The sequence below is a fragment of the Oryx dammah genome, unplaced genomic scaffold (genome assembly GCF_014754425.2).
Source record: "Oryx dammah isolate SB20612 unplaced genomic scaffold, SCBI_Odam_1.1 HiC_scaffold_13, whole genome shotgun sequence".
Classification (NCBI taxonomy): domain Eukaryota; kingdom Metazoa; phylum Chordata; class Mammalia; order Artiodactyla; family Bovidae; genus Oryx; species Oryx dammah.
In genome coordinates this window covers 3,528,029-3,538,120 of record NW_024070197.1, presented here as the reverse complement: position 1 = coordinate 3,538,120, position 10,092 = coordinate 3,528,029, and the positions used below count along the sequence as shown (strand labels likewise).

The 10,092-nt window shown below is 51.0% G+C and overlaps 1 protein-coding gene across 1 annotated transcript; it reads left to right on the top strand.

Moving 5' to 3' along the window:
* Positions 1-6,704: 6,704 nt before the first annotated feature.
* ZNF784 (zinc finger protein 784) lies at positions 6,705-9,737 on the top strand. Its single transcript, XM_040251955.1, is given in 3 exon segments — positions 6,705-6,782; positions 7,973-8,723; positions 8,726-9,737. Coding segments are annotated over 3 exon segments (963 nt in total). The 3' UTR covers positions 8,860-9,737.
* The last annotated feature ends 355 nt before the right edge of the window (positions 9,738-10,092 follow it).

The following is a 10,092-nucleotide window of genomic DNA, read 5'->3' as shown; positions in this document are numbered from 1 at the left end:
TACATGACCACAGGAGAAACCATAGCCTTGACTAGACGGACCTTAGTCGGCAAAGTAATATCTCTGCTTTTGAATATACTGTCTCGGTTGGTCATAACTTTTCTTCCAAGGAGTAAGCGTCTTTTAATTTCATGGCTGCAGTCACCATCTGCAGTGATTTTGGAGCCCCCAAAAATAAAGTCTGACACTCTTTCCACTGTTTCCCCATCTATTTCCCACGAAGTGATGGGACCAGATGCCATGATCTTCGTTTTCTGAATGTTGAGCTTTAAGCCAACTTTTTCACTCTCCTCTTTCACTTTCATCAAGAGGCTTTTTAGTTCCTCTTCACTTTCTCCCATAAGGGTGGTGTCATCTGCATATCTGAGGTTGTTGATATTTCTCCCAGCAATCTTGATTCCAGCTTGTGTTTCTTCCAGTCCAGCATTTCTCATGATGTACTCTGCATATAAGTTAAATAAGCAGGGTGACAATATATAGCCTTGACGTACTCCTTTTCCTATTTGGAACCAGTCTGTTGTTCCATGTCCAGTTCTAACTGTTGCTTCCTGACCTGCATACAGATTTCTCAAGAGGCAGGTCAGGTGGTCTGGTATTCCCATCTCTTTCAGAATTTTCCACAGTTTATTGTGATCCACACAGTCAAAGGCTTTGGCATAGTCAATGAAGCAGAAATAGATGTTTTTCTGGAACTCTCTGGCTTTTTCCATGATCCATCAGATGTTGCCAATTTGATCTCTGGTTCCTCTGCCTTTTCTAAAACCAGCTTGAACATCAGGGAGTTCACGGTTCACGTATTGCTGAAGCCTGGCTTGGAGAATTTTGAGCATGACTTTACTAGCATGTGAGATGAGTGCAATTGTGCAGTAGTTTGAGCATTCTTTTGCATTGAGCAAACCCACTCCTGGGCATATACCATGAGGAAAGCAAAATTTAAAAAGACACATGCACCTCAGTGTTCATTGCAGCACTATTTGCAATAGCTAGAACATGGGAGCAACCTAGATGCCCATCAACAGATTAATGGATAAAAAGTGCTGGAACACATACACAATGGAATATTACTCAGCCACAAAAAGGAATGCATTTGAGTCAGTTCTGATGAGGTGGATGAACCTAGAGCCTATTATACCGAGTGAAGTACGTCAGAAAAAGATAAATATCGTATACTGCTGTATATATATGGAGAAGGAAATGGCAACCCACTCCAGTGTTCTTGCCTGGAGAATCCCAGGGACGGGGGAGCCTGGTGGGCTGCCGTCTATGGGGTTGCACAGAGTCAGACACGACTGAAGCGACTTAGCAGCAGCAATGTATATATATAGAATCTAAAAATGTGGTACCAAAGGATTTATTTGCAGGGCAGAAGTGGAGAAACAGACGACAGAGAACAGACTTATGGACTTGGGGAGCGGGTGAGATGTATGGAGAGAGTAACATGGAAACTTACATTCCCATATGTAAAATAGATAGCCAATGGGAATTTGCTGTATGTCTCAGGGAACTCAAACAGGGGCTCTGTATCAACCTAGAGGGGTGGGATGGGCCGGGGTGGAGGTGGGAGGGAGGTCCAAGAGGGAGGGAACATATGTATACCTGTGGCTGATTGATGTTGAAGTTTGACAGAAAACAAAATTCTGTAAAGCAATTATCCTTCAATTTTAAAATAAATTTTTTAAAAAGAAAGAAAATAGGTGAAGTAAATAGTAAGAGCACGGCTCCTAAAGGAGGAATGTAGGGCCTTCACAGTCAAGTTCCATCTGATATTCTGCCCCATCTACAAGGATTCTTCTTCACACGTAACAAAGCATATAGAATTCTTTGCTATAAAATTAACTAAGCATAACTGCAGAGGTGGATTTACCATGAATCTAACGAACCTTAAGCTTCAGGGGCTCCTCACTTGCACAAGATATTTCCTGAGTAGTAAGTACTGACAATTCAAAGAGTCGTTAGATTAGTCACTGCTCAAAAGAAAGCAAAACAAAAAACTTGCACCAGGATGTCCAGTGCCAGATGAATGGATAAAAAGTGGCATATCTATGTGCAATCGAGTACTGCATGTGTGCTGAGTCGCCTCAGTGGTGTCTGACTCTTTGTGACCCCATGGACTGCAGCCCACAGGCCTCAGTCCATAGGGATTCTCCAGACAAGAGTACAGGAGTGAGTTGCCATCTCTTCCTCCAGCAATGGAGTATTATGCAGCCATTAAGAAAGAATGAAATAATGCCATTTGGAGGAACATGAATGGAGGAGAGATTATTGTGCTAAATGAAGTCAGAGAAATACAAATTATATGATATCCTTATATATGGAATCTAAAATATGATACATACGAACTTTTTATACATACATATAAAAAACAGAAAGAGACCCACAGAAGTAGAAAACAAACTTATGGTTACCAAAGGGGAAAGGTAGGCGAGGGGATAAATTGGGAAGATGTGACTAACAGAATCATAGTACTGTATACAGATAACGGGCAGAGCGCTGGGCAGCACTGCGAATGTGTCTCTCCTTCCACGGTGCTCAGACAGAACAAGCCCAGGGACGCCCCTTCCTCCAGCCTCTGACCACCTTCCAACCATTTTTCCAGTGGCAACCTTGGAACCAACCAGCTGTCCTCGGCCCCCAGGACCAGTCAACGCCATTTGCAGAGCTCGGCTCCTTGTCTCCGGCTACCCGTGAGCTCCCAGATTCCTGAGAACTATTCCCGCAGGCGGAGGCGCCCAGGCCACCCGGTCCACGTGCAGCCTCCGCCTCCCGCCCCGACCTCTCTCTGGGCTTCCCCGACCACTAGGACCAGGCGGCTCTGGAGGGCGGGCCATCTCCCCACGGATCGGGGGAGAAACGGGGGACGGGGACGGGGGACGGAGGACGGAGAAGGGGCGGGGGGCGGGGGGGGGCGAGCTCCATGGAACCTGCAGAGCCAGCGCTGCACCACGCTCTTCCAGGACATCCGTCTAGGGCAGGACGAGGTGCTCAGACCCCGGACGCCTTGGGGCCGCCCTGCTCGCGGAGAAGAACCCGAGCCAGGCCTTCGTGGACCAGCAGGCCGCGGGTCCTCCCCGCCCGACTCCACCTCTGTGAATTCCTGCAGCCACGTCCTGGACAAGCGGGTGAAACTCATCACCACGGTGGGCACCCACCTGACCAGTCCCACAGGCCTCTCTCTGCCACTAGGCAGTTTATATTTCTTGGTTGGTTGGTTGGTTTTATTTTATTTATTTTTGGCTGTGCTAGGTCTTCGTTGCTGCTCAAGGGATTTCTTTAGTTGCCGAGTTGGGGGCTATTCTGTGGCAAGCACCGGATCTAGACCTCAGGCTGAGAAATTGTGGCGCCGGGGTTTAGTTGCGCCAGGATGTGAAATCTTCCCAGACCAGGGATCAAACCTGTGTCCCTTGTGTTGGCAGACAGACTTTGGACCACCAGGGAAGTCCCACTAGGCAACTTGTTAACCACTTTGGAGCCCTCTCTGGAGCCTTCCATCAAAGGGAAATAATACAGGTTTTTGCAACAACAAAATAAAAAAAGAGAGAGATAACCAAAAAGAACCTACTGTATATGATAGGTAGCTATATTCAATATCTTGTAATAAATTATAACAGAAAAGAAGCCAAAAATATATACATCAAAAAAAAGAATGAATATATATATACATATATAATATATATATATATATATATGAACCAATTCGCTGTAGTGAAACTACCACAATATTGTGAATCAACTATACTTCAGTAAAAAGGAAAAAAATTGCAACCAACGCAATGTCCACCACTAGGAGAATGAATAAAGGTAATCTGGCATCATCAGTCGGCTATCAAAACAGCATTGACAATGACTGACTAGACTACACTACACTATGGATATTTACAAATATAAGACAAGAGCAACATTGAGGGGAGAAAAGATTACACTGAATGACACCATTTATCCTAGAGGTGTTAAATGTACAGGACAGTATCACATTGCATCATGTATGTAGCAAAATAGAAAGACATATATGCATAGGAATGGTAAACAAAAGATGCAGAATCTAATAACCTCTCTTAGGGAAGGGAACGGAGAAGGCAATGGCACCCCACTCCAGTACTCCTGCCTAGAAAATCCCATGGGCGGAGGAGCCTGGTAGGCTGCAGTCCATGGGGTCGCTAGGAGTCGGACACGACTGAGCGACTTCACTTTCATTTTTCGCTTTCATGCATTGGAGAGGAAACGGCAACCCACTCCAGTGTTCTTGCCTGGAGAATCCCAGGGATGGGGGAGCCTTGTCTCTGGGGTTGCACAGAGTCGGACACGACTGAAGTGACTTAGCAGTAGCAGGGAAGGGAAGAAGAAAAATTGATGGGGAGGGGTACACAGAGGGCTTAGACTGCTTCTGTAAATTTGTACAGTCTTTGTTTATTAGTGAGAACAGGGAGCTATTTATGATTCTGGATATTTTTTTTTTTTGTATAGAGAAATGGTTCCAGATAATATGAATAAAAGACTCCCTATATTCATCTGTCAATAGATTCTGCTGCAGTAACAAACAACACCAAGCTCAGTGGCTTTACACAACACATGATTATTTTAAATGTTACAAATCTAAGGAAGATGAGCATCATGTTCTTGTTGCTGTAGGCACATACTCTGGAATTCAGGCTGATGAATTCACTTCACTTCACCCTGCAAGTCCCCAAGCACAGAACAGCAGGAATGGAAAGTGATCAATAGTTGAGCTGGCTCTTACCTTGTGCTGAAGTTGACACACATCTCTTCCACTTATATTTTACTGGGCAAAGAGAATCACAAGGCCACGTCTAATTGCAAAGGAAAATGCAACCTTATCATGTTCCCAGAAGGAGAAGCAGAATTTAGGAATGATCGTCATGTTTAGCACCTCTTCCCCTGTTGCCAGGAATAACAATATCAATATCAATATCAAATAACCTCAGATATGCAGATGACACCACGCTTAGGGCAGAAAGTGAAGAAGAACTAAAGAGCCTCTTGATGAAAGTGAAAGAGAGTGACAAGGTTGGCTTAAAACTCAATATTCAGACAACTAAGATCATGGCATCCGGTCCCATCACTTCATGGCAAATAGATGGGGAAACAGTGAAAACAGTGGCAGACTTCATTTTGGGGGGCTCCAAAATCACTGCAGATGGTGACTGCAGCCATGAAATTAAAAGACGCTTGCTCCTTGGAAGAAAAGCTATGATATGACCAACCTGCTGCTGCTGCTGCCAATAAGTCGCTTCAGTCGTGTCCGACTCTGTGCGACCCCATAGATGGCAGCCCACCAGGCTCCCCCGTCCCTGGGATTCTCCAGGCAAGAACACTGGAGTGAGTTGCCATTTCCTTCTCCAATGCATGAAAGTGAAAAGTGAAAGTGAAGTCACTGAGTCGTGTCCAACTCTCAGTGACCCCATGGACTGCAGACCACCAGGCTCCACCATCCATGGGATTTTCCAGGCAAGAGTACTGGAGTGGGGTGCCATTGCCTTCTCCGTGACCAACCTAGACAGCATATTAAAAAGCAGAAACATTACTTTGCCGACAAAAGTCCATCTAGTCAGAGCTATGGTTTTTCCATTAGTCATCTATGGATGTGAGAGTTGGACTTTAAAGAAAACTGAGCACCAAAGAATTTATGATTTTGAACTGTGGTGTTGGAGAAGACTTTTGAGAGTCCCTTGAACTGCAAGGACATCTAACCAGTCCATCCTAAAGGAAATCAGTCCTGAATATTCATTGGAAGGACTGATGCTGAAGCTCCAATACTTCAGCCATCTGATGTGAAGAACAGACTCATTGGAAAAGACTCTCATGCTGGCCAAGATTGAAGGCAGGAGGAGAAGGGGACAACAGAGGGTGAGATGGCTGGATGGCATCACCGATGCGATGGACATGAGTTTGAGTAAACTCCATGAGTTGATGATGGACAGGGAAGCTTGGCATGCTGCAGTCCATGGCGTCGCAGAGTCAGAGACTACTGAGCGACTGAAGTGATGCCCCTGCTCTCCCAAGAAAACAATTTAAGTTGCTCCAGTCCAAATATCTTTCATATTTATTTCTTATTGGGTTTTACAACCATCTACATTGTACGTGAGAGAAATGCAGGCACGACCCTGAGGAATGTGGTGACCTCTTCAAAGTCACACAACCAGGCCACAGAATCAGTTGGACTCCTAAGACCTCAGCCCTGTCCTTGGTGCTGTCAAAACCCCACCATCTTTGGGCTCTTTCCTCCCAAACATCATACCACCTAAGGACTTTTGGTAATAAATCCCAGTACAACCAGTGTGGCTGTTTGGTGGCTGTATTTCTGCAAATGGACTTTAAAATCCTTACGTTAGTAAACTTTTGTCTCACTGGGTTATGGCATGCCATGCAGAGGAGGTGACCGCAAAAATGTGTAGCATGAAAACAGAAAAATCACTCAATTCTGGTCAGTGTCAACTGACTGCCAGAGGCTACTCATACAGGTTAAAAAGAGAAATTCGAGTTAGTTTCTCTGGCACCCAGCGCACCACGCAGAATGGCTCCTGAGGGCGCTGACAGGTGATTAGAAAGAAATTCACCACTTTCTTCCCGGCTCCCTGGATGCCCCGCCCAGTCCTCCAGTGCGCCTGAGCCGAGGAGCTGACGCCATTCCCCGGCCACGCCCCCTCCCGAGGCGACCATGGGCCTCGGGGGCGGGGCCTGGGCAGAAGATGGCCGCCGCGCGCCCGGAACCCCCGAGTCAGAGCTCAGCGGCCACGGAGCCGCGATCCTCGGAGCCTCCGGACGTGGTGCGGGCGAGGAAGGGGCCAAAGCTGGGGAACTCGAGACGGCAGGAGGTCGCAGGGCTGGGGGCGGGGCTTAGGACGGGGCGGGGGTGGTATTTATGGCTCCGGCTCTGGGGGCGGAGCTTCTCGGTGGGCGAGGGGGCGGGGATTATCGTGGAGCCAATGAGGGTGGTGGGTGGGGCCTGGGTGGGTGGACCCCGAGAAGGAGTGGGTGGGACATCTGAGCTGTTGATGGATTCGGAGAGGAGTTCCCGGGGATGGCGTTTGTCTAATTAGGGGGCGGGGCCTCCGAAATTTTAGGGGTAAGGAACCTCGTAGGTTGGGAAGGTGACCCTGAAAGACAAGGCTGTGGGGTTATAGCTGGGGCATCCACGCTGGAGTGGGGTATGATTCTGCAGGGATCTGAGGGATGCGTCTTGATGCCCAGGAGAGGATTTGGGTGGAGGAAGAAATGACTGTTCCAGGTGACTTTGGACAGGCGCTCAGGATGGGAGAGTAGGGAGGATGAGAGACATTCATTCATTCGACAGACATTTACTAGTCCTACCTGGGCCAGACAGATGGAGAGGCGAACGAATACATAAACTGTATTCTTCCGGAGCGCGCCGTGGAAAAGGGGAAGAGACAAGAAATGAGACTTAATTGTGATCTGGAAAGAAAGAGTGAGCTGAGAGAGTGGGGGGCAGGGGAGCTAAATTTAGACGAGAGCAGTCAGCTGTGTACCGGCTTATAGTTACACTGGGGTCAGAGAGATAAGCAGGAGCTGGGTCATGGTGGATATTAGATGACGGTTTGGGATTTTAACTGCCATTGGAGTCATGTGACAGTTTTGAGTGGGAAAATGACTGCTGTCTGATTTCCATTTTTCAAAAGGTCATTCGGGCTGCTTTGGGGAGGTGGGTTGTAAGGGAGCAGGCGTAGGCACAGAGACACTCAGAGGGTCAGGAAACTTGGCAAGAGATGATTGGCTTTTAAGTGCAGGTGGAGGAGAGAACTGGCTGGATCTGTGATGTATTGGGGGCAGGAGGGGAAGCCTTGATGGTCATAGGGCAGAATCCCGGAGGATAGAGAGCTGAATCTAGAAATCGAGGGGCCCAGTAGGCTGCAGAGAGCGTTTGAATAAGTGGGGCGTGTTGGGGAGTGGGGTGCGGCAGAGTCCACAGGCTCCTCTGTTTCTCCCCCTCCCCACTCAGGTCCTGGTGCCTGATGATGGCCGCCCGGCCACCCCCCCGAGTGACCTCGTCGAGATCCAGGTGGTGAAGGTGACGGACACCACCCTGGTCCCCGAGCCCCCGCAGCCAGGTTCTCTGCACTGTGCCTTGTGCCCGGCCGCCTTCCGGCTGGTCTCCGAGCTGCTGTTCCACGAACACGGTCACCTGGCGGGGGCTGAGGGTGGCGGGCAGGGGGGGGACCCCGGCCGGTGTCACGTGTGTGGCCACAGCTGCCCCGGCCCCGCCAGCCTCCGGGCCCACTATAGCCTGCATGCGGGCGAGCGGCCCTACCGCTGCGCGCTCTGCCCCCGGGCCTTCGAGGCCCTGGCCCCTCTGCTGCGGCACCAGCACCGACACGGGGTGGAGCCGGGGGCCCCTCGGAGGACCCCGGAGGCGGCGGCAGCGACTCGAGAGCATTGGCCCGGGGCGCCCCCGGAGAGGTCGGAGGCGGTGCTGGCGGCGGCGGCGGCGGGCGCGGCGGTGGGGAAGCCCTTCGCCTGCAGGTTCTGCGCCAAGCCGTTCCGCCGCTCCTCAGACATGCTAGACCACGAGCGGGTGCACACGGGCGAGCGGCCCTACCACTGCGGCGTGTGCGGCAAGGGCTTCACCCAGTCCTCGGTGCTCAGCGTCCACGCGCGCATCCACACCGGAGAGCGCCCCTTCCGCTGCAGCCTCTGCGACCGCACTTTCAACAACTCCTCCAACTTCCGCAAGCACCAGCGCACCCACGTCCACGGCCGGGGCCGGGGGACTCTAGGGGCCCGCTGGCACCGGGGGCCGAGAGGCCGGGGAGCAGGTGTGGGGCAGGGAACCCTCCTGAAGAGGGGCTTGGGGAGACGGCCAGAGTAGAGGTGGAGGTCGACCAGTAGTCTGGGAGCGCACATTGCTGCAGGAAAGGAGCAGGTGGGCGGGGGAGGCTGAGGAGAGGTTCGGGGTTCGGGGCAGGGTGACATCAGAGCTCGCAGAGATGGCCACGAGCAGCCGGCATGGGAGAACGCACGGACAGCCGGGCTCAGGACGCTCACAAGTCACACAGCCCCTGCGTGTGGTTCCAAGAAAGGCACGGTGGCAGCCCTGTGGGTGCTAGGAACCTGGGCTGGATGTCATGGCCTCGTCCGCCTCCCCGATGGCTTGTCCTTGCACAAGACATTGCTTGTTGCAGCAGAGCCTGGGCACTTCTTGAGGCAGGGGGATACAGGCTGGACCCTTTCGCCTACCTCACTGGATTGCACTGACCCTAAGACTGCCCACCTGTCCTCAGTCTGCCAGCTGGATCCTCCAATAAAGAAGCTGGGACCCTGTCACCTCAAAGCCAGAGGGTCCCCAAGTCACAGTGTCAAGGATGGAAGCCTGACCCTAAGGATTTTGACACCAGGACCCCTGCTGCCATGGTGGTCCCTCCCCTAAGCCAGACTCCTCTTTCAAGACAACTAAAAAACTGGCCCACACTAGCCAGCTGCTGCGCCCCTCCTAAAGCTCTCGGCTCAGAGCCCAGGCTCTCCTGGGGGCTACCAAGTAGCCCCCAGTGGATCTAATTTCCTTCCACTTCCAGTTGGGAGCAAACAGCTTACAGGCCAGTCCCAGGGTATCCCACAGAAGGGTTGGTGGATGCCGATGGAGCTGTCCTGGGGGGCCTGTGGTGGGTGTGGGGCAGGAGATGAGTCACTGGGGCGGGGGCAGAGGAGGACCTGGGGGCTGGATGTGGGAGGCCTCCAGTGTTATTCCTATTAAAGGACTCTGAAGGGTTTCTCTATGTTGATCTTATGTTTGGGGGGGCAGGTAGGAGGGCTACCCTGGGGTCTTGTCCCCAGCAGTGAGTTGTGACTCTCTTCAAACCTCTGTTTCCTCATCTTTAGAACCAGGGAGGGGGTGGTCGGGGGAGGTGTCTGCGGTGGACAGCGTCTGGCTATCCAGAGAAGCTATGTGGTTCAGCTGTGGAACGGGGTCAGGGAAGTTAAGCAATACGAAGGGGCTCCCAGGATCAGTATACTTCAGGAAGGGAAGCCCCGGACGCACACCTCTTCCTGTTCACCCAACACCTCCACAAGACATCCCGATAGATGAAAGAGAATTCTGTTTTCATCAAGGAGACACCCCTGTTG